General features: G+C 41.3%; 2 protein-coding genes across 2 annotated transcripts in view; one reads left to right on the top strand and one right to left on the bottom strand.

Moving 5' to 3' along the window:
- Positions 1-14,866: 14,866 nt before the first annotated feature.
- Positions 14,867-19,723, top strand: LOC308076685 (V-set domain-containing T-cell activation inhibitor 1-like). Its single transcript, XM_080417090.1, has 6 exons — positions 14,867-15,101; positions 16,071-16,397; positions 16,718-16,987; positions 17,627-17,956; positions 18,511-18,609; positions 18,899-19,723. The coding sequence occupies exons 1-6, from the start codon at positions 14,990-14,992 to the stop codon at positions 18,985-18,987; spliced, it is 1,227 nt and encodes a 408-aa protein (XP_080273216.1). The 5' UTR covers positions 14,867-14,989; the 3' UTR covers positions 18,988-19,723.
- Positions 19,724-23,151: 3,428 nt separating this feature from the next.
- The window catches only part of LOC308076766 (acetylcholine receptor subunit delta-like), a 15,360-nt gene continuing 12,998 nt past the window's right edge, over positions 23,152-25,513 (bottom strand). The window contains exons 12-13 of the mRNA XM_080417237.1: positions 24,731-25,048; positions 23,152-24,543 (exon numbers count right to left, since the gene is read on the bottom strand). Of these exons, the coding sequence (XP_080273363.1) occupies positions 24,866-25,048 (183 nt within the window). The 3' untranslated portion in view covers positions 23,152-24,543; positions 24,731-24,865. The remainder of the gene's footprint in view (positions 24,544-24,730; positions 25,049-25,513) is intronic.

Raw genomic sequence — 25,513 nt, 5'->3', positions numbered from 1 at the left:
TTCATATTGTTGTTGGATGTTCGATAATATATTTTTTAAATATATAATCTATATAAAATATATTTGTTTTAATATTATAAAAAAAATCTGACATATATATATATATATATATATATATATATACATACACACACATATATCAATTATTAGTTACGGGTTTAAAAGACCCTCTTCACTGTACAATGTAAGTCAATGAGGAGCATATTTTAAATTATCAATTTCTAGTCAATGGAGAAATTATTTTTGATTTCTTGTCCACCTTTGGAGTTACATCATGATGCTACACAACCCAAACCTCCTATACCAAAGTGGTCTTGCCCTTTAAGTAGTAAATCTGATCACAAACCAATGAGTTTCCAATCCCCACACTTATTCAATTACCGCCACCGGGATCCCCGTGGACGGCACTGCAGATATATAAATAGATGGATTCCATGTAATCTCTACATTGCATGCATACCTGCCAACCTCAGACCGTCCGATAACAGGAGATTTTTTTCCCATGGGGGGGGGGGGGTTCTTGACCACGCTGGGGGTCCCTCCCCCAGGACATTTTTAACAATAGATGTAATTTCCAGTATTCTGGTGGATTTTGGGAGTTTGACACTTTTATCAGGCTTTACTTACATAGGATCCATTAAAAAGTTAAAAGTAGCAATAAAAATGCCATATTTAATAATAGCCTACCATTTTGCTGGGGACCCCCTGGAGGAACCCCCCCAAGGACCCCTGGGGGTCCCCGGACCCCATTTTGCTTAACGCTTTTTGAAAGTCCGGAAAAACAATACACAATATAACAATATAATATATTGTCTGTCGGGCGGAAACCTCATTATGGCCAAAACTGTTACTTTTCAGCATAAACATTCTAAAATATCAAAAACAGCAGATTCAGCAGAAATAGCAAAAACGTCAAAGACGTCATACAGACTTTTTTGATGGTGTTTTTGCAACGCAGCTGACTTATTTTTATGATTATTACTAATCAAAAACAGCTGATTCAGCAGAAATAGCAACAAAAAAAAAGACTCAAAAACTCAGAACCAAAATTGGCAAGACACACCAAATCGGCAAGACACACCATCTTTACTTCCCGTATCTGCGTAGTCTCGCGTCTCGCGTAGGTATCTGCGTGAAGTGAGCGGACGCCTTTTTAGGAGACCGGAAGCAGGTTGGCGTCCGCCCACTTCACGCAGAAAGCTACGCGAGACGCGAGACTATGCAGATACGGGAAGTAACGGGGAGATGGTGTGTCTTGCCGATTTTGGTGGGGAGAGTCTTGTTTTTTTTTGCTATTTCTGCTGAATCAGCTGTTTTTGATTAAAGTCAGCTGCGTTGCAAAAACACCATCAAAAAAGACGTCCGTATGACGTCCATACAACGTCCAAGAAGAGGTAGACCTCGTTGCTTTAGAATGTTTATGCTGAAAAGTAACAGTTTTGGCCATAATGAGGTTTCCGCCCGACAGACAATATATTTATTTATATTGTACATGCAAAATTGCTGCTAAAAGAAAACGTATTGTTACTGCACTGTTTCTTATTTATATTTTCATTTGTAATAAAATGTCACTGACATCACAAGGTATTCTTCATTTTATGTATGGTCCAGTATATTATTAATTCATATCAGTCACTGTATTCCAGTTGGGCAAGGCAGCCTACTGTAAGTCTTAAACAAAATATATAAAACATAACCCTAACCCTCAACAGTGGGATAAAATCAATATGGTAACGTCTTATGCAAATGAGCCATGCGGTTGAATGTAAACAAATCGCTAGTGCAGTCTGGATCTGTCAAGACCGTCATGGATGAACTTCAACCTGGTGTTTGCACTTTCTCCATTTTTGACCCGTTCATTCATCTAAATAAACGTTCGGATTTCAAATATAACGTTTTTGACCCTGGCGAGGATGGGAGTTGAAACTGTGACTTCTGCTTTCCATGCAGCTGCTCTATCCATAGCTCAGTCGGAAGAGGTCTTGACTTCAGCCCACAAGATCATAGGATCGAATCCCAGCACAGGAACCTTGGCATCTGAGCAATCTGGCTCCCAAGGTTCTACTATCTTTTTTCGCCTTTATCATAAAGGTTGCTGGACAATATATATAGAGGATGAAATGCATAATTTATTAAATAATATAAAGGTAATATCAAATACATTGTAAAAAATCACACCCAGTGTGAAGTGGGCGGTGTGGTCACAGTGGTCATCACAGTGATGGAAGTTCACTTAAAGAAAAGTAATATTGTGGACCAACCATTGTACACCCCCTTTAAAAAAAAAACATAAATGTGTTTTTTTTAAGTGCATAGTCCTATTTATAGGGCTATGCACATGTGTCATGTTTCACTAGCCAATCACAGTCCTGAATAGACTATATAATTAGACTATAGAATAGACACAGTCCTGAATAGACTATAGAATTTGATGGAGACATCAAATTTCTCTTTTGGGTCTTGAGTCTTGGACCCAAAAGAGAAATTTGATGTCTCCCCGGGAGCCGGGGTCTTGACTCAAGACTCTTTTGGGTCTTGACTTGAGTCTTGGGACTCAAGACCCAAAAGAGAAATTTGATGTCTCCCCTGGAGCCAGGATCCAAGCCTGAAGACTCTTGAGATAAAAAGTTTGTGAACCACTGCCATTAGAACAATGGTTTTCAACCTTTTTCATGCCAAGGACCCCTAAATTGATATACATTTGGCCGCTGACCCCATCTGAAAATGTGAGCTGCTGCAGTGCTGCTGTTCAGCCACAGAGAAGAACGCTGCTCTGGTTTTGGGCTCCATGATTGGTCAAGTTCAAGGATTCTGCTATCGACTTTCATGGTCTTTTATTCACCTGTTTCCTAGGCTGTGTGTTTTCCACTTCCCGTCGATTTCATTGGATATCATTGGTCATCTGACCAGTTTCATTGGATTTCATTGGATCAAATCGACAGGAAGTGGAAAACACACAGCCTAGGAAACAGGTGAATAGGAATACGTGAAGCCTGGCTTTACCATCCTGGCTCGACATAGCCTGGCTTGACAAGGTCTAGCTCGACAAAGTCGCTCCTTTTCAGCCTGGCTTGGCGTTCATGGAACGGAATAAACCAGGCTGTACGGAACAGACTTTGTCAAACCTGGATTTGACTTAAATCCAGGCTTATTTAATTCTCCTTTCGTGTAATAGGCCCCAGGTTCCATGTAGCATGGCATAGTTTTGGGTTATGGCACACAAATGAAATGTCATGGTGGCTTTTGATTTAAATTTGGATTTTAGTGAGCCCCCACTGATTTCAAATATTATGCAAGTGTACATTTTATTATGGCGAATTGACATGGATTAATTGTATGCGTGTTAAATCTGTTCATGCCGACCAAAATGACCATAAGTTCTTATTTGTACTTTTTAAAGACAAGACTCTGAGTCTGGACCATTTTAGGAGGGGGGCTTTGGAAAGCTTCTTACATTTTTCTGGAAAGTTATGCTCCGCAAGAGTCCGCATTAAGTAGAAAACCTGAAAGTACGACATCTCTGCAAAACAGGAATCACAGAGGTTGCATTTCCAACATCAATTACAATTTATTTATATTACTATCTGATATCACCTCCACCCACCACAATACCCCAGTTGTACACAGCACACTCAAACCTCTTGTTCTCCCAGGGCTTCAACTCTCATCTTTCTACTGTGAATGGCACTTTAAATATGGTATGTTGAAAGCCTTTGTACCCAACACATTGAACAGTGCAAGTTAATCTCTTCTGTCCCGTTACCACATAGTCATTGAGAGGCCAAGAGAGCGGTTTGGGGACAGAAAGAAAAGTTATACTCTGTTTACTGAGATGGATGACTGAGCTAGTTCTGAGGGAAGCCATTGGTGCTGGACATGGGCTGCAGAGTGACGGTAATGAGCTCAAGGTCTCAATCTGGAAAGAATGTTAAGAGCTGCTAAATCACTGTTTCCCAAACAGTGGGTCGGGGACACATTTTTATGGGTCACAAGTAAATATCCCTTAATTTCCTACATTTTTTATTATTTCAAAACATTTTCAAAAACAAAACACAAACAAATTTAGTTAACAAATTCAATGATTTTTCTAAATAATTTCATGAATAAATAAAGAAGAAAATCAAAGAAATTACATAGATTGAAAATTGTTTTTTTAAGAATAGTGAAAATAGCAGATCTACAAGCTCACAACACGGCAAGAAGCGACGTGTTGTGAGCTTGTAGATCTGATATTTTCACTAGTTTGGGTCTCTTTTGGGTCTTGAGCTAAAAGGTTTGGGAACCACTGTGCTAAATGGTTTACTGACTTTTGATGCCATTTCATTTGGTCTTCCATGTCACTTTGGTAACATGTGACCTGTAATGAAAATGGAAAAGACAAAACAAACTTTGAGGTCTACTCATACCAGCTGTACAACGTTTCCACTCCATACTGTACTAAAAGTTATTCGTAGCTGTTTCATACTGCTGAGTATTTCTGTTGCCAAAGTGCTGTAATAATTTGAGCTATTTTAATGACAATTAAACCCCGGCTAAACCCTCATCTCTACTGGGTGCATTGAGAGTGGAGCTGCCCTGGGTCCTGGTGGTTGAACTTTAGTCAAGTCCCATTGTATGTGCAGCCAACATGATGGGATGATCAAACAAACGTGTCTGTACACCCAGGGTCGGTCCCAGCACTCTGGGATTTCATAATGGTGAGGACAGAGAATGAGCAGCCAATGGGATTCATGAGAATGCCATGGCATTCATTCAAGAGCCCCGTCTCTCTGCCCCCCTCTCCACAGCCCAGTCCACTGCTTAGGAATAATCACTGCTTTGTGCAGGCCTGTGGAATCCGGGACGAAAACGCAAGACTCAATTATAGAGAGGGAGTCCAAAAAAGCCCCGGTAACCGCAGCAACCGCTGAGGGCCTTTAAAGGGAAGGCAGAAAGCCGACCCGTCTTTGCAAGAGCACGGTGCGTTACAAACAGAAACCAGCACCGTGGTTGGTATACACTACTATACACCCACTCCTGAGGCTACGGCTGCAACACTGTGCACATGAAGGGCCAAAAAACATGTCAGACAGCCAACTCCAGTGTCTTTGTTGTATCACTGTATATATCTCTCTCTCTCTGATGTCAGTTATACAAACTTTATTCTGCTTTAGAGGCAAAAGATGCATTTGTAACGTTTATCAGCATAGGCTAGTGAAACCAATAAGGTGAGGATTTAAGGTTTCCCTTCAAAAATAAAACACAATTAAAAATGACCAGTGTTTGAAACATTCAGGAAAAGATTGTGTTTTGTAAACGATGGTGTTTCTTTGTTATTTCTAAACCCATAGATTGGTCTGAACACAGCCATAATGGGGAACCATCTATTATGCTTCAGGGACAGATTTAATATCTTGACGAGCATGCCTCAGTTTTCTGCTGAAACCTGACCATGATGCCGTGCTTGCTTGCGTCCAGGGCAGTGACACACGACGAATGCTGCCTCTCCTCCAAAGACAATAGGAGCTGTAGGGAGTGTATAGTTGTGTCTGCGAAAACATTTCCAAGCCTGGAAGGCCTGGACTTTATTAGCTGAGAGCTCCAAGCCGCCGCTCCTCGGGCCGTAACTCAATGCACCTCTCTACATGGGGAATGAGTGGGAGGGTGGGGGAGGTGTATTTGAGGTTCTGGCAAACACATGCAGGGCTTGGGATGAGGCGTGTGTGTGTGTGTGTGTGTGTGTGTGTGTGTGTGTGTGTGTGTGTGTGTGTGTGTGTGTGTGTGTGTGTGTGTGTGTGTGTGTGTGTGTGTGTGTGTGTGTGTGTGTGTGTGTGTGTGTGTGTGTGTGTGTGTGCGTGCGTGTGTGTGTGTCTGTGTGTGTGTGTGTGTGTGTGTGTGTGTGTGTGTGCTGCAGCTGACAGGCCGCTGATCATCATGAGATACAGCCCCTGCTGGGTGAGTAGCGGGCCGAAGTCCAAGAACTGTGGGAGTGCTTGGAGAGAGAGAGAGAGAGAGAGAGCGCAGAGGCCTCAGAGAGCAGCTTCCATCTCAAACTGATTGGAGGTGAGTCGTACTCTGACACAAAATGGCCACCCACTCTCATCCCAGGCCCAGCCTAATTCGTACAACCAAATACAAAACTGAAAATAACAATGTTGTGAGTTGACCCTAAATATGACCTTCCCTCTACCACCAACTCTCTCTGGCCAAAATGGTAACCACTTAAACCCTCTATACTTGGTAAACTAATACTTAGTTGACCAGGGTTGGTCAACTAGGACTTGGTCGGCTCTTTTTGCCATCTATACCAAATATCTTTGCTGAAAATAGTCGTTTACAACGTGCCGCAACGTGATGCATTGTGAGCTTGTAGATTGGCTATTTTCAGTAAATGTTCCCCCTAGAGATGCTAGGTTCCAATTGATTAACATTGTACAATATATCTCATAAGCTAATAGGCACATTGCAGATGAACCCTACTGACTTTGGTGACGCCATGGCCTTCCCTCTAGTGCCACTCTTGGCACTAGAGGGAGGAGGGTTATTGGGGGAAGAGGGTTTATGGGGGCAAGTTTGTTTCACCTCATATTTCCTGTAACCAATAATGAAAGTCAATAATTAAGGTAGCTATTCTTCTTAATAATAAACTAAATTTGTAAAGTGATATACTGTAGTTATAGCAGTGACTGACACAACAGGCTGAAAAACAAAGCCAAATGACAGCTGTGTAAGTGAACGCATGCACATGCACGTCCGCGCAACTGGTTGTGGCGCCTCATCACGTCATCTTTCGTGCAATGTGGCCCTCAACCCGAAACGAGTTTGACGCCCCTGCACTAGAGGTTGGCTTCTGTAAGCACAAACAACTGTTATAATGACTCTGACTGTTACACACTTATTTGCCATCCTCCCATAGGCCCTCTTGCACCAATGCACCTACTCTGTTTACCTACCAGTCAAACAAGACCTTCCTGTTGAGATAAAGTGTGACACTGTGCACCAGTCACATGACAAACACTGTAAACAAACCTATTCCAGGGAGCCCATTGTGTGGCAACAGCTCAATTTCCACAACAAGATTTTTACTGCAATGTAGAAATACATCAAAATATACGCGTTGTGAGCTTGTGGAGCTGCTATTTTCAAATAGCTAACATAGGGCTGAAGTGGTGTTGAAAGTATTGAACATTTTAAACACTCAAGTAAGGTAAAAGTCCCTCAAAATTGTAATCAAGTGCGGTACTTGAGTAAATGTGCTTTGTTACTTTCCACCACTGGAAGTGAGAAAGGGTTCTTTAAGGTTCCCAAAAACCACCAGGTTTCGAACTTGTGACGTCAGCTCAAGCACACAATGGAGTCACTATACCTCCGTGTGCCATGTTAAATACCTCAGGCGATGACCGGAGAGAAGCAACACTTCCTCTGTTTAACTGCCAATTAGCGAGCGCCAGTTCTGACATATAAAAACCCCACGGTAGGTCTAGAATGTAAAGCACGCATGGAGGAGGGTGGTTATCTAAATTCCTCCATCCAACCTACCTTGGTTTAATTAGGTGCAATATATGCTCTTTCATGAATGACGAGCTAAAATATTGCCGCTTTCGGGCAGAAACCTCTTATCTCCATATTCTAGCCTTTTGTGTTTTTTCGTAAATTAACGCCGCACTTGATCATACCACAGCGTCACACAAAAGCATCAAAAGTAGCAGATCCACAAGCTCAGCTTTTGGATCTGCTACTTTTGCTAGTTTTGAATTTGAATCCTGAAAAGTACTGTAACAGTTTTGGAGACAATATGCACCTTTTTATGCAAGGCAGTCTTACGAAAAGGGGGGACGGGGTGAGGAAACTCTCCACACTGTAGTGTCACACGGATACATTTGGGTGCATACAATGAGAAACCCCTCCAGCGTTCTCTCCCATGCTGAAAGCGTCCATTTGGACAGATATTTGTGCCAAAATGGAGAGCGGGCCAGGTAGAAAGCCATCTGTCTAGCTACAGACTGAAGAATCCAACACAAACACCAGCTATAGCAACAGTCACCCTACCCCACCCCACCACACCACACCACCCCTCCACTCCTCGCACTCTCCTGGTCTGTGTTTTCTTTCCACACCTTTCCACAGAGAGCGTTCTGTCCCCCTCCAGTAGAGCTCCTTTCAGTGGCTTTTGTTGGGGGATAAATCTGACCACAGTGCTTCAGCTGACCAGTTGAGCTCTGGCTGATGAGTCTGCGGAAGGTTAGTTCCGGTAGGTTACGTAATCCTCAGCTCCATGCACTTTCATGCACACCCATGCATGCAGTACATAATACATTCCATTACATGCACACACACACACACACACACACACACACACACACACACACACACACACACACACACACACACACACACACACACACACACACACACACACACACACACACACACACACACACACACACACACACACACACACACACACACACACACACACACACACACACACACGTACATATACAAAGAGTATTTGTTTACAGCTCAATTCCAGAATTAGCTGTGGAAAGGCTTGGCACTCTGCGCTAGATGAAGTCATTGTTCCTGCAGTTCTAAAATGGCCTGAATCTGTTGCCATCAGATGGATGTCATCTGACAATTTCATTTGATATTGAAGCCAGCAAACATCTGACATGGCATGGTCAACCAGAATTAGATTATCAAATTCACCCTACCTCTGACCCCTAACAGAATAAACTGTAACTAATGTTCTACCATTTATTTATCGCTTATTAAATCAACAAGCCAGCGTCCAAGTGTCTCTGGGCAGTGTCAGGGTTGAGTTACAATAACTTGGCGAGGGGGGGGAGGGGGCGGGGCGGTGAGTTGGTGATATTGGCAGTTGGCAATGCATGATTACAACCATTATCTATTACAGAGGAGCTATTATCTGTCAAACTACCATGTCCTTTTATGCGCTCAGCATCATTCTTCAGCAACTGTGCAAGCATTGACAGTGTTGTCAATGCTTGCACAGTCATGGCCTACCTCAATCTAACACCCATTATACATTTCATTGCAGCTGCTTGTCTTACATCACAGTGTTCTATTAGGTCAGCCTGACATGTTTTTACCCTTCTGTAGATTCTGTAGAAAACAAACTACAGAATTAGCCTAGGGTTTCATGGCTCTTTAAACCTAAGTTATGCTTCGTTTACATGACAGTGTCGCTCAAAAATAGCTAATGATGAAGATTAGGTTTAGCGGCCCTATAGTGAAGGGTCTCCTTGATGGTGGTCCATCAACATGATTCTGTTTTCTTCTGTTCTGTTCCTTTGAAGTCTCTGACTAGGGAATACAGACACTAGACTCTAGTAGTGTCACAACAAGTCTGTGCTTGTGATGTTCAGTCTCATGATGGAGTTAAGTCGTCAACATGGACACGTCTGGCCTAAGTGAATTACATAATTATTTAGGAAAGAATGAAATGTTCCTCGATTCTTGTGAGAGATAAGTCGGAAAGGAGGCAAAAGATGAGCAAAGGGCAGAAGATTTCCCGGCAGGCACGTCAGCAGTGTAAAACCTTGAAGCAGGGTAAAACCTGATGATGATGACTAAGATGGATCTTTCCTGATTCCACCTTTAGAAGTTCAACCAAAAGCCAACCACATCAGCCTAAATAAATATCAGTATGAACAATAGATTCCATCTACAGTAGTGTGTGTCCAGATTAAATGTCATAGACAGACAGCAGCTCCGTCCATCTGGCTGCAAGCTCATCTGTTCCACGGTCTGACAGAAAAAGACACTGGCCGGGGAGAGAACGAACAGGTCTCATGGACGCCACAGCTGGAGGCCCCACGCTGGGTGCCGGGGCGTGGTGGAGACAAGGCTCCTCTTGTCTGATGTGGACGAGAGAGAGAGAGAGAGAGATGGGGCGCGGCAGGGAACGATGTGCGACGCTGTGGGCACAGTGATTCATCGCAGCCTGTGTGAGTCGGGGAGACTGTGGCCCCTGTGAAGTCTGGGGTCAGGGTGCATCCCGGCACAGAGCGGAGACAGAGAGGCACTGCAGATAAGAGCCACTTTGATCCACAGCTCTCTCACAATGCCATCAAAGCGTATATCGCCGAGCAGGCTTGCCGTTATTTCAAAGTGCTGTACGAGAGCATGAAGGCATATTACATCTACAACAGCATGAATGGGCGCCAGTCAACATTTGGAACCGCAGACACATAGGGTCTGTTTTATAACCTACACACTACAACAGTAAAAGAGGTGGAGTAGCCTACTGACATGTTTTACTTAAGTAAAAGTATCAATACCACAATGTAGAAATACTACAAGTAAAAGTCTGGTGTTCAAAATGTACTTGAGTAAGAGTGCAAAAGTATTAGCATCAAAATATTCTTAATGTACCAAATGTAAAAGTACTAATTATGCAGTAGGAATATAGCACAGTGGAAATGGTCCCTCAAACTGTGTTTTCTTATAAATGTGCTGCTCTCAAAAGGAAAATGTTTTTGTCTAGTGGGACTGGAAGTACTGATGAAGTACTGAAGAACCTCAGTCTCTGAGGTTTTTTTAAGGTACACAGTATAATCCCCAGTGTTCATTTATCCATTTGTAACGCTGAGAGTGTACAGTTGAATTAACTGTAGGCCTATATTACATTAGTGTGGGGCAGCAGAGTCACCAGTGAGTGCAGTAGCATGAAGAGGCCATAGCGTTTATGAGTGGCAGCATTCCTGAAACTAATCTAATAGAGAAACACAGCAAACTCACTCTGGGCTCCAACTGTCAGCCAGCCTACAAGGCCATCGCCACACAGACACCGAGCAGACCAATCAGAACCCTGATCTGCCCTGGCCGAGGGAGGGCTCAGCTGAATGATTAGACAATGGAAAATTGTGAGGCCTCCTCTCTCACTATTACCAGACTGTATAACCAGACTGTATAGGCTGGCCACAGACAGACGCACGCACGCACGAGCACACGCACACGCACACGCACACGCACACGCACACGCACACGCACACGCACACAGAGTACAGACACACTGATGCAGTCACTTTGGGTGATTTATACTTAGTAGAAACAAGACCAACATCTTGTCATCCTGTTTGTATATTTTCAATGTACAGATTATTTAATTTTTTATTTTATACTGCTAGGTTCTTGGTTTACCTATGATCCACCTAGATTACTGAGACACTACACTGTCAATACATTTGATGTGTGTGTTTACCTTGCGTCTGCCTAAATTGTAAATGGTCTCAGCAGCCTAAGTGGTTAGTTAGCTGAAACTGTATTAATGCTAACATCTGGTGTATTATGGGTCTCTCGTATAAATGGATTCTGTGTATCTGCAGAGGGCTTCTTTTTTTCACTGGTAGATTCGTCTTGTTTCCAGGCTAATACAGTAAATGTTCGCATGGGAACACCCTCAGAGTCATTTCCTCTACCATAACATCTTGTTTCTGTTCTGACTGGATTCCTATTAATACCTCTTTTCTTGGCAGTCTGAACAATGAACATGAGACAGCGACAGTTGGCCAACATGGTGAATAATAAATAATATGTGAACAACTGGACATTTTGTACAATAGTACAATGTATAATAAACTATCCTATCATAAAGCACGTGTTTATGATGTGTTAAAGCATATTTTATATCCTGTAAGATGGTAGGAATCACTGAGAGGATTCAATAGCTCTGTGCTGAACCTGGAGAGGAGAGATGCAGCTTGAATGTTGGAAACAAGCCAATTGGTAATATCAGAAGGACCAGTCCTGAGTAACAGCATTGTTCTGGTGCAGGTCTGCAGTCAAACGTTTGTCAACACTGACCCCTTGTGGGCTTACGGCCAAATCACTGTTTGTAAATGCAACATTGGGATCACATGTCAATTACACATCAGTGTAACATTGGGATAGAGAAAGGGGAGAAGCCACCAAAACAGTAAGGTTTTAAAGCGTGACACCTATTTCAATACTATGATGAGCGCTCATGGTTTAAGGGCTTCACAGAACCTTTTCAGATTGGCACACACACACACACACACTAAAATGACCAATCCACAATTTGAGGGGAAAAAAAGTAAATAAATTGGTTAAGAATACTTAAAAGTAAAAAATTGTTCAAATCAGAAATAAATACTTAAGTTGTTAAAATGAGTAAAAATACTTAAGTTGCTAAAATTAGTAAACTTTTTAAAGGGATAGTTCACCCTTTTTTCTATCATTTTTTCACCCCATGGAGGCTTTTATTCATGGATATTTTTGGGCGGTGTAGCCGCCCCTATAAGTGGGGTTGGGACACCTCATTAGCTGTATTGTGATTGGCTGACTCTATTGGCTGACTCTATTCAGCACTGTGATTGGCTAGCGAGACACATGATGACATTAATAACCTATAAATAGGATTATGCACTTCAAAAAACGTTTTTTTAAAGTGAGCTTCCATCACTATGATGACCACTGTGATGACCACACCGCCACTTCACACTGGGTGTGATTTCTTTAGTTTTTATCGCATTCCTAAGCCAATAATTTGATGACCAGCGACCGGTAGGCAGTGGTCCCGGTAGGAGACACAGGAGACTCTTTGCATCGCCTACCGGAACTGAAGCTGCCGGTCATCAAATTATTGGCTTAGGAATGCAACAAAAACTAAAATATCCATGAATTCAAGTCTCCATGGGGTGACTAATCAATAGAAAGTCATTTTGGGGGTGAACCATCCCTTTAAGTGCATAAAATGAGTAGAAATACTTAAAAGTTGTTACAATCAGTTAAGAGATACTAAAAGGTTGAGTAGAAATACTTGAAAGTTGTTCAAATGAGTAAAAATACTTGAAAATACATACAATGAGTAAAAATACTTAAGCTAAAATCAGTAAAAATACTCAAAAGTTGTTAAAATGAGTAAAAAATACTTAAGTAAATAAAGTGAGCAACAATATTTATAAGTAAATACATTGAGTAAAAATATTTTATATTTATTCTGTTGCTGCTCCTTTACAGGTTTATAGGGTGATGCCAGGGCATGCAGTTCTCAGCTACAATGGAGACAGCTAAACAGATTACATTACCAATTAAAAAAGTGCGGAAAAGTGTGCAGATCTTCACCTGGGTTGCCTGACATCCCTGTCACACAGTGCTGTGAGAGGGGCTAGCCCCTTTCGGGACCCTGTTTACCTTTTTTGTATTTGGGAAGGCGGTATACCAGGGTCCCTTGTTGGTTAGAACACGCTCTCTCGTACCGGCGGCTACCACTGTCTGGTCTCGGGCGTACAGCTCGTCGCTTAGAAGTTGCAGAGATTTCTCAAAGGTACCAACAAGAGCAATACTAACACGCGAGAAAGCGGCATCAAAAAGCGGGGATCGGCGATGCCGTTTAACATTTTTAATAATTTAGTAAACCTTAAGCTCATTTCTCACACTCTGCTCCACTGCCCATGTTCCGCCTCCCCGCGTTGTGATTGTCATGCAAGCATGTAGGAGCTCGCCAATCAGAGGCAGTAACGTAGGACCATAGAGTTATGCGTAGGACGCGCAGCTTGTCAGTCACCGCGGGGAGGCGGAACATGGGCAGTGGAGCAGAGTGTGAGAAAGGAGCTTAAGGTTTACTAAATTATTAAAAATGTTAAACGGCATCGCCGATCCCCGCTTTTTGATGCCGCTTTCTCGCGTGTTAGTATTGCTCTTGTTGGTACCTTTGCGAAATCTCTGCAACTTCTAAGCGACGAGCTGTACGCCCGAGACCAGACAGTGGTAGCCGCCGGTACGAGAGAGCGTGTTCTAACCAACAAGGGACCCTGGATACCGCCTTCCCAAATACAAAAAAGGTAAACAGGGTCCCGAAAGGGGCTATGAGAGGGGCCTGATGTGACAGGGCCTGACATGCCTGTGACAGGCTGTGACAGGCCCTGTCACCAACATAAATGGCATGATCACAGTATCATAGTCAGTATCATGGTCAGTATCATGGATTTTTTTGTTGTGGTATTGTAAGATAGTTCTACTTTGTTTCACAGGATATTGAACTTCACCATGGCACATCTGCAAGAATGTGGGACAACCCAAGTTCTGTTCAAGCCATTTATTTTCCTTTGCACACATGAGCATTTATAATTAGGCAAGGAGGTGATGAGGCTTCACGGTTATGTTTTTTTCCTATGAAATTAACAGAAACACATAATTAATACAATTCACCAATGACACATTAAACAACTGACAACAAACAAGTACCTAAGACAATGATTAGCACTCTGGGGGGGGGGGGGGGGGGTAGGCCTACCATTTACATGAATTAGAGTACTAACAAACATGGAACAATACACCAAGTGACATTTAATATTCTATAAGGTTAGTGATTATTGCATTCACCTGAATTCTACAATAGGCTTTGTAAACTGTACCTTACACAAACTTATCGATAAGCTTCAAGGCAAACAGGTAGCTGTAACATTCATTACCTTTATCACAATTAACCAATAAAATGCAACATATGCAATCATGAACAACTGATCTCACTTCAGTGAAGCATAACTGTAGGTTGAGATGGACTCAGGGATAGGGAGCTCTCAGGTAGCAATATTGCTGCTCCAGCTGACAAACTAAAAACTGAATTGACAGGCACTCAGGCAGTATATATAGCCGGCCACTAATGAGGAGTGAGTGAGGGCAGGTGTGATTAGGTATTGAGAGGGAGTGACGGCAGGTGAGGTGGGTGGATCCGATCCATGTTAATAGGGCCAGGGGGAGGGTTGCTGTTGCTCACTATGACTTTTTTCTACAGGTATTGCAATTTTACACCACCGCATTGTGCTACCTGGAGCGACAGCTGCATAGCCTAGAGGCGCTGCATGCACCTGCTTAGCATAGAGGAGGAAGTGTGGAATGTTACTTCTCAGGTTACTTCCCATAAATAAATGCTATTGGTTACCACATCATTTACCTGTGAGCAACCAACAAAGAAGGTAGCACATGATTTACCGTACTCATAAGCCTCTAAATTGAACAAACCATGCTGTCCCACAGCAGAATAGCAGTGGATGTGTCCATTTCCATCATGGCATCAGCAGGCAGCATTACGGTCTGGACTCTCCTGTCGGTTCTCGTTCTCACAGAAGGGAAAGGTGAGTGGTTGGATATCATGAGCCTATAAGTCAGAAGCCACATACTAACACTACATACTACACAGTATGCTATTTTAAGCCTACTATTTAGTATCTACTACTAAGCAGTAGGGTTTCACTTGGGATGTACAAAAAAGTAATTTGGAATACAGATACATTTTATAAAATAGGTATTTGTCAAGGAAGTTTGTCGGCCTGGTATTTTCACCCTAAGCTTTCAAAATAGTCAATGATTTGTTACTGTTTGGTTCTGTAGGCCAGTGATTCTCTCAAACCTTTTCTTGTCAAGGATGCCCAACTTGATATGTATTTGGCCATGGAAATTATGAAAACCCATCTGAAAAGATGTTGTGCCATTGACCACTAGAAGAGAAGATTATTCCAAAACATGTTCAAATATTTTCAAGATTTTTCAGAATGTTTAAAAAATAGCTTGATCTACAGCATGTCGCAATGCGGCGAGCTTGTAGATCTGCTATTTTTTAATTGCCAAATATTAAAATAGGTTTAAAGTGGTTAAACTGAATGTGACGCTATATTAACACATTTTGCTGGGGACCCCCAGAAGTCCCCTCAAGGACCCCCTGGGATCCTCGGACCCCACTTTGAGAACCACTGTAGGTAGATTCTTGTCAAGTTTTGATGTGTGGGCATACAGTACCCACAAGTTGGGTACAACTGCTACTCAGTACAGCTGTTAACCAAATGTAAAGTATGCCAAATTGCCAATAAAACCTGATTTATACTTGGTTGTGCATTCTGTCTTGCACCAAAAATAGCAGATGTACAAGTTCACAATGCATTGCACTGACAGTTTCCTTGAGATAAAATTAGTTATTAGGAGGATAAATTCACAACTACTTTTAATGATCTGTTGTGTGACCTTTATTCATTACAATTCATACAGTAGGCTACATGTGTGTTGGAGAGTCTCGACCCAGTAACAGTACTTTACTGTGTGTTTCTCAGAATTCATTGTAACATGTACACGGTCAGAAGAGTGTGTGCTGCCATGCCAATTCCAGTCTGACGGCAAAGGAGCGAGAATTATGTGGTACAAGAAGAAAACGGTGGTGAGCTGCACCCGCTATGGCGACACACAGTTTGTCAATGGACACAACTCTCCATCGAATCTGTTCAAAGGCAGAACTGACCTGTACGCCGACCAGGTCTTGCAGGGCAACGCAACACTGCTGCTGAGGAACGTCACTCCGCACGACCAGGGAAAGTACTTCTGCATCACCATGACCGCCCCTCGCACCGACGAATCTGGAATAATCTCTCTCATAATAAAAAGTGCGGCTTCTTGTTTTATTTTCAACGCTACACGTTTAGAAACTGACTCATGTCATGTCCTTTCATCCCCTTAATCTTCTGTCTTTCCTTTTCTCTCTCTCTTTCCCGCTCCCTCTCTGCTCTCTCTCTACTTTCAGATTTAAATCATTATCTTGCATCAGAACATGCACTGGAAACAAGTGAAATAATCTCATCTATCTAATAGGCAGTTTTCCCCACTTGTTTTAAGGATAAATGTAATTTTAAGATGTATTCCTAGATTGAATGACATATATTTTCTTTATAATGATTGAGACGTCTGTATTGTTCTTGCTTGGCAGGTCCAGTTCAGAACATTGATATACAGTTGACAGGTGACACAATCTCCTGCGGTTCCAGGGGCATATACCCAGCTCCTAAGCTCATGTGGTCAAACATTCCTCCCTCTGATATCCAAGTTCTCCAGAACTCAACAAAAACCTTTAAAACCCAAGAAGGATTCTATGACATCACCGGTTCTCAGAGGATTGTGGCAAGCAATACAAATGTTACGTACAGTTGTACGATTACAAGTGACACAAGCACGAGAACAGCCATTTTGAAATACCAAGGTAAATAATACAGAGATAAATATTCATTTCATGTGTGTAACACATAATAAAACTTTTATAATCGATATTGATGACTGGGAATATAAAAAAATGTTTCTTAACTTTTCTTAACGTAGAGGAGTCAACAACAGAAGACTTATTTTTACTTGTGATAATGTGGTGTCATGTAAAATTAAAGTGCCCTTTTTTCAGTAGTGTAAAGTTACTAAGTACATGTACTCAAGTACTGAGGTATTTATTTACTTTACTGGAGTATTTCCAATTTTCAATACTTTTACTTCTACTCCACTACATCTCCTCAGAGGCAAATATTGTACTTTTTCTCCACTCCAATTATTTGAAAACTTTTGTAAAACTAGTTACTTTGTGGATTTGGATTATTATTACAAAACATCAACATCAACCACTACAGCTATATTCTTCGTTGTGAGCTTGTAGATCTGCTATTTTCAAAAGACTTTTGAAACGGGACATTGTGCATAATGAGTACTTCTTACTTTTGGTTCTAAAAGTATATTTTGATGCCAATACTTTTGCACTTTCACTCAAGTACATATTGAGTAGGCTACATCATACAGTATTTCTACAATGTGATATTGATACTTCCATACTGCCTTTCCTTACTGCCTTTTCTTCCAGGTTCCATTCAGACGTACCCAGATGCCAGTGTGATGATCCCCTGCAGCATTCCCGACTCTGCCCTCCACAACTTCAACCTCACCTGGAGGTTCAAGAAGACCACCGTGAACCTCGATGATGAGCCCATCCTGACGGTTAACGTGTCCAGACAGACTCTGTCACCAGTGAGCGTCCAGGAGAGGTGGAAGGATTACGTTTCTCTGAGCTTTTTGACGTTTGGCCACCTACAGCTGCACGGCTCAACGCCAGAACGCCATGGCATATACAGATGTGAGATCAGGACTACCGAAGAGACATATGTGACCCTGACCAACGTCACCGCCGACGGAGGTAATAAGGCAATGATGGAAAAAGAAATAGGCGGTGTGGGGGGAGTCTTAACCATTTAAGCCTTCCTATGAGAAATAGCTTAATGTAGCCAGAAATAGCATTTTTTTAGGGTTAACGTGGTTAACATACTTTTTTAAATGTATAAGTTAAATTGTGATATTATTGAACATATCAGACAGTCTACATTTCACAAAAGGAAATGCATGTATTTAATTCAGTTTCGACCAGGCAGAAACAGGGATAAAACATCCCCATCAGTGATTTAAAAAAAAACATGTAATGCCTCAAGCGTTCCTCAAAATGTAATCAAACTTTGATTTGAGGCTAATACTTACAGTAGGCAGTTTTTATTCTGTGTCAGCAGTCGTTCGAGCGCTGTGCTAGCACAAAAGAAAGCAGAAAGTGTCACATTATTAAAATAATAGCTGTTTCATTTTGGAATGACACTCTCATTGTCACTTTCAAAGCTTCAATAGCAGATGGGCATAAATGTGTGTGCCACTTGTCATTTTGGAAATAAAAGATCAAACTGTAACTGGTCTTGCTTTTTCCAGATGGCCGAGATGATACATTTAAATACATCTTAATTATTGCTGTGATGGCTCACTTCCTACTGCTCTCCTATGCCACTCTTGTAGTCCTGGGCATTAAATGTAAGTAGGCTACTACTATGTAGCCAAACCTGTCTGCAACAAACAAAATATTCAATAATGAAAGTGTCTATTCTTACCCCTGAGTACTATTTAACTCAGGAAACAATGCATTGAGAATCTTCTGAATATATGGTTGTTAGAGATTTGGATGTAATACCATTTAGTATGGGTAGAATTCTTGTTGATGGAACATGTAAACATAAGTCATGCCTCTTGAAACAGTAAACTGTTTCTATAAACTATTTTCCTTTCTTTCTTTCTTTTTAAATCTGTGATGGCCTCCCAACAGTAAAGAGCGAGAGAAAGAGATCAAGCACTCCCAAAGAAACTGTAAGTCTGAGCGAAGCAGCTGTTGCAGGAGTGGACATCCAGCAATGATGGACATTAACATTCTTAACTACATTTCTTTGAACCTTTTGTTCTCCCCTTTTTCTCAGTGTTTTATACTGTTTATTTATTTATCTAGTTTAATCTTCACGTCATGTTTTTTATACTGTATATGCTTATATGCTTTTATATTACCTCAAGATACAAAATGTGTTGTCTGCCCTGATTTATGTGATTGTTTATTAAAAAAAAATTCAATATAAGAGTTTAGGCAGTTATTGGAAATGCAGATTGATGCTGCATTTTTGTCCATCAGAGGTAAATGCATTCCAGATGGCTACCTAAACAAAACAGGGTTGTTCAGGGGATCGGAGCTGAAGCAAGGTCTATTCAATTAAATTAAATTAAATTAAATCTTTATTTTAGACCCAGGAAGATCCATAGCACAATTAAAAACACAACACAATAAAATAACAGAAAGGAAAAGAAAAAGAAAATGCAAATAGCCCACATTGTTCAATTTCTAACATACAAACATGTGCGGCAATGGTTCCACAGTCTAGAGGAGAACCTGACAGAACTATGTCAGCGATGATGTAATTTACTGACTCAGATGCCCTACACATGAACCTATATAAGGTTACATAGCACAGCAGAGCAGGTGGGTACCCCGACACTAACAAACGTCTGGCTTGCACTGGAGCTTCTTGGAGCTCTCAGCAGCAGCCTCATGCAGTCATTATAAGCCACTGTGAGTCGTCTGATGCTGCCTTGTCTGTAGCAACACCAAAGGCTTTTGTACACCACTGTGTACTGGCCACACAGTGGTGTACAAAAGGCTCTAAAGAGAAAGATCTTCACAGGAACTTGGCACATGCTAAATTTGCGACAACATGTTCGCATGAGCATATACAGCTCCTAAATAAGTAATCTCACTGCACACACTAAGGGCAGTGCCAGCCAGATAGAAGTCAGTACAGGAAAGGTTGATTGTCTGTCTTTCCTACTTATTGTCTTTATACTTGTTTAGATTAGAACTTCATGCATGTCCTTTTTGTAACTGAAATTTGTATTAGGTAGATATTTGTATAGAAAGGTCTAACCAGGGACTGGGGTCGCAAATTAACCCCATATACAATGCAACGGTTTCATGTTTTTGATTTGATTCATTATTTTTTGTATTGTCCCTGTCAAATAAACATACAAATAAAATTAAAAAATACTTCGGACAATCCTGATCTTGCTCTTTGTACTACTACTGTATGGTGGGCAGCAGGGAACAGCAGAGTGGTTGGAGAAACACAGTACTTGTCACACCAAGTGACTGGTCGATCATCCTAAAGCCATGCAAGACATCAAACCCCTAACTGCTCACTCATTGACAGAAACCAAATTCCTAAAATGTGAAATGTGAGTAAATGTTGTGTGTATTTGTCTAATAAATTACCCATTTGTTACAGTGAGTTCTGTAATAGAGGATGTTATTTCCTATAGTCCCAATTGCAAGCAGCTGACACCTGATTTATACTTTGTCGTACAACAGTGCCGTGCTATCTTCGGCATGCGACACAGTCATACGAGCATAAATGAACCACATGAACCTTTAGAGCCCCCCTATTCTGGGGTGAACATTTGGCTAAAATGTCAAGTCTGCAAGCTCACAACGGGTCGCAACGCAACACGTTGTGAACTTATACTGTAGATAGGCTATTTTCGTTCCTATGAAGAGATATGGCATATAGACCCCTATAGGGACTCTAGGCAACAGATTATATACGGCTGAAGTAGTTAAAAGAACCCCTGGCTAATAAGCCAAACAAAGTAAATAAAATATTTACAGTGTTTTTAATTTAACATTGTAGTTATAGAGGACAATTATAATGTATTAAGGCATATTTGGCTTATTAGCCAGGGATTAGGCTTTAACTACATTACTCATATGTTATTGTCCTATTCATGACAGCAAAGGAACATTGGCTTGGATGATCTCTCGGTCAGATGGTTTTCCAACTATCTGACGGGTCGAACTCAAGCTGTTGTTGCTGATGGTTTTAAATCCAGTTATTTGTCAATTGGTAAAGGTGTCCCTCAGGGTTCAATTTTGGGCCCCCGTTTATTCACTCTTTATGTTAATAATATTGCACTCCCCTCTCCGCACTGGGATGTCCATTTTTATGCAGATGACACAATTTTATACAGTATTGCCCCAACGCTGGAAGTGGCCACTGCAAATTGGCAGACTGCCTTCAATAGGTTTCAATGGGCTCTACCTTAAGCTTGTTTTAAACTCCAACAAAACAAAATGCATGGTATTTACTAGGTCTCCAAATATAAATCCCTTTACTGGTATTTACACTCTTAAAGGCGAACAAATTGAGCTGGTCACATCTTATAAATACCTGGGCCTTTGGCTAGATGCCAAACTCTCATTTAAGGTTCATGTGAAGAACCTAATCAAAAAATGAAGAGGTCAAATTGGCTTCCTTTACAGAAACAGGTCCTTTTTGTCTTTTACCAGCAGAAAGACTGTTGTTCAATCTGTAATAATGTCTGTATTTGATTATGGGGATACACTGTATATGCATGCTTCACTCTCCACACTGAAGCCTCTGGATGCAGTCTACCACAGTGCTTTGCGTTTTATTACTGGTGATGATTATCTCACCCATCACTGTATTTTATATGATAAGTGGTTTGGCCATCTCTCGCAGTTCGTAGAGAGCAACATTGTATTTTATTTATTTATAAGGCCATGTGTGGTAAACTTCCTTTATATCTATCCTCGCTTTTGGAACCAAAGGTTACTGGTCACTCAACACGTTCACAAACACACATTAGATATACCAGTCCACGTAAGAGCAGTGAACAAGGAATAACTGCATTCATGTATTATGCTCCACACAAATGGAACAAACTTCAGGACTCTCTGAAACTGGTGCGATTGGTCTCAATAGAGACATTCAGGGTGCTTCTTGAGGACACACTACACATAGTGACTGCACCTGTTTCATGTAACACTGTTTATTTGCATCTGATTTTCAAATCTCTGTGTTGTTATCCATGTCCTCACTGTATTGTTTGATTCACCGCCTTTTGCGATTATTTTAATGTTGTTTTATGCTTCTGCTTTTCTTTTTTGCTTTATTGTTAAATTAGTTGTGACATTGTAATGTGATTCAAATGTTTGTTATCAGGTCGTCCAGGTTTCCCTGAATAAATAAAGGAAAAAGAAAGAAAGAAACAAAGGCAGGGTAAATTCCCTAGACTTGTCAGACAACATATGCTGCCAAGGAGATGAGATTTTCCACCCCCTTAGATTCACGAGGGAACAGGTTTACCGGTGAGTGCGCGCACGCGTGCATGTGACATCATTAAAATACCGTTCCCCTGAAAAAACTATCACCATTACCCACAATACTGGATGTGCCACACCATGGAAGCATTGTAAATCCACTCTGATGCAATGCTATGGAATGAAGTGCTTTCACCATCAGTGCACAATTATGTGGTAATTTACAAATGAGAATTAGTAAGCAAGTGTTACGATGGCAAACATAAACACTGTCATTTAGGAAAATAAGGTTTCTACCATTTGTGTAGAAGTAGGGATATACAAATAAGAATGACACAATGACACCTTGAGTGTGTTTGTGCACCAAATAAGCCACAACTATCTCATTGGGTCATAACTTCAACCAATGACGCTTAGACAAACCATCTCTTCACCTACTGTACAGTAGCATCTGGAGTGCTTCCAGAGCTCTGAATTTATAAATGAGAATACACTGGACTTTCTGAATAAGAGAGCATTCAGTACACTCTGACACCCTCAAGAGTGAATTTATGAACTCACCCAGACTGGTGTGTGTCTTCATATCAACACACAGCATGACATCTTCTAGATCTCTGCCAAAGTGTGATACGTGGATAGCAAAAAATACGGCCACTGTTGCTTTTAAAGGAACCTCTCTTCTTTAGATCATGGGTCTTCAATAGGGGCTCCTCAGTTACAACAGGGGGGCCACCACATCTTGTATGATAGGAACTCTTTATATTTTTACATTAACCATTTGAACCCTAGCATCCCTATTCTGGAGGGGAACGTTTGTCACAAAATTGCAGATCTACAAGTTTGAGCTTGTAGATCTGATATTGTTTTACCGAAGAGATTTGGTGGAGAGGGAAAGAAGACCAGACCAAGTACAGAGCCAATGGTCAAGTATTGAGGGTTTAAGTGGTTAAATATATGAAAATATACATTAACATGAATCCAACATAATAGAAAACATAGTGTGTAAACAAACAAACAAACACAAAACATAACACTGATGTGTGACAGTGCTGTCAAACAAGTCTATGAAGCTATCTAATAGAAATCTATGAAAAGGTTTAATCTGCAATACCGTTTTATACAGTATGTGGTGGGGGTCCCTGCTTCATCTCTCTCTCAGCTAAGGGGTCCTTAGCCTATCTTTGAAGACCCCTGCTTTAGATGGTACAGGGAGACGGGGAGAATAAGGCTCAGGGTAAAACACTGTAGACGGTACAGAACAAATTGACAGTACAAAGTAAATGGAGGATACAGAACGTAAATAGAGAGTACAAATGGTAAATATAAAGAACAGAGAGTAAATAGAGAGTAAATAGAGAGTGAATGTGAATATCCACTTTTCCACTACTTCATTTTAAGTTTGTTTTGAAGACCACAAAGAGCTTATTCAGTCAATAACTGATATCGTTGTATCTCTGCTTAAGTAAAACACACATAGCTAGAAAGAAAAAAAAACACAGTTAACAAAAAATACCAAAAATGTAATTGAAAACACAGCAAGCGTCCGGCAAGGGGGTAATCATAATGGACATGGCTAAAGCAAGAACTACCTTTTCTTTTGTCCTTATATAGGCAAGTACAGTATGTGTTTGCACTTGTGTTGACGTCTGCCTGTGTGTATGCATGTGCATTTATCTTAGGTGTGTATGCGCATGTGCATAAGCGATTGTAGGGAGCATGCATGTGTAAACCACAGACTGTATATAAACAGTGTATACTCATAGATGTATTTACAGTACGCGTGTGTGTGTGTGTGTGTGTGTGTGTGTGTGTGTGTGTGTGTGTGTGTGTGTGTGTGTGTGTGTTAATAATAATAATAATAATAATAATAATTAGACCTATTTCATCCCACAGGGGAAATTCCGTTTTTCAGATTCACCCAGCTGAGTGCTTCTCGATACATTGCCGGGGGCCGGGAATCGAACTTAAGACCTTCTGCTTCCCAGGCGGGCTCTCTCTCTCTTCCCCAGTGGTTCTCAAACTTTTTTTGTGCCAAGGTCCCCCAAATTGATATGTATTTTGCGGTGGACCCCCATCTGAAAATGGTTTGTGCCAGGGACCCCCAGTAGAGAATATTTATATTAAAAATAAAATCCAAACATTTTCGATATTTTTCGATTATTTCCAAAAATAGCAGATGTACAAGCTTGCAGTGACGCGCTGTGAGCTTGTATATCTGCTATTTATTTGAATAGCCCAATGTATAAATGCATAAAGTGGTTAAAATGATTGTGATGCTGTATTAACCCATTTAGACCTGGAACACATCTGTGTCACTTTAGGTTTCTTTGGCTATTCAAGAATAGCAGATATACAAGCTCATAGCACGGCACCGAGTGCCGCGCAATGAGCTTGTAGATCTGCTATTTTTCAAAAATCGGTTAGGATTTAGGAAACATTTTAAGAATCGGACTCAGGCCTTAATGGGTTAACACATTTAGCTGGGCACACCCTGGAACCCACCCCCCAAGGACCCCTGGGGGTCCCCGGAACCCACTGTTGAGAACCACTGCTCTACCCATTCAGCTATGGCCACCCCTGTGGCCGTGTGCACAGTGTGTACAGATTAAGCGTGTCTGTGCGTCGTGGTTACCGCGGTTACACCAAACGAGCACTAGTTTCATAGTAGTCGTGCATGTCTCCTTCAAAAGGCAGGGACGGAGGGTGGTTGGTGAGGCCCATGCAGAAGATGACGATGGTCCCCAGCGTCATGATCGGGGTGATCAAGAACAGACACAGGCGATCCACTGTACGGGCTATGCCACTCCAGTTGTCCTTTTCCTGCAGGCAAGGTACAAGGACAAAGCACAGAGAAAGAAAGCGGGGATAAGACAGACGTTTTCCAAGAAATAGTACGCTGTACATTTAGGTTTTAGCTAAATCTGAAATGAAATAACATTTGACATTAAGTCAGATGTCATTTGATATACCCTTTAGCCTTAATGTCTGACAGTACCTCGTGCTGTTGACATTTCTGACTAATAAAGTATTGTCGTATCTCGGGTCCTGTACTTGAAATGGTTGTTACGGCCAGATACGACAGTATTCAATCAATCAATCAATATTCCTTGACAGTGACAATACACCATGACCTAGATTAAGTTACTAGATTTATAAAACAGTTACCACCACAAACAAGGCAATTGCTATCCCTTATCTATGAATATCGTTAACACGCTTTCTAAATAGCCATTGCAAATGTAAAATGAATCAATATTGAGCAACTGCATGTTGAACTGTACAGGT

Source organism: Gymnoscopelus braueri (assembly GCF_963280865.1).
Source record: "Gymnoscopelus braueri genome assembly, chromosome: 21".
In the NCBI taxonomy this organism is placed as follows: domain Eukaryota; kingdom Metazoa; phylum Chordata; class Actinopteri; order Myctophiformes; family Myctophidae; genus Gymnoscopelus; species Gymnoscopelus braueri.
This window is presented reverse-complemented; position numbering and strand designations above follow the sequence as displayed.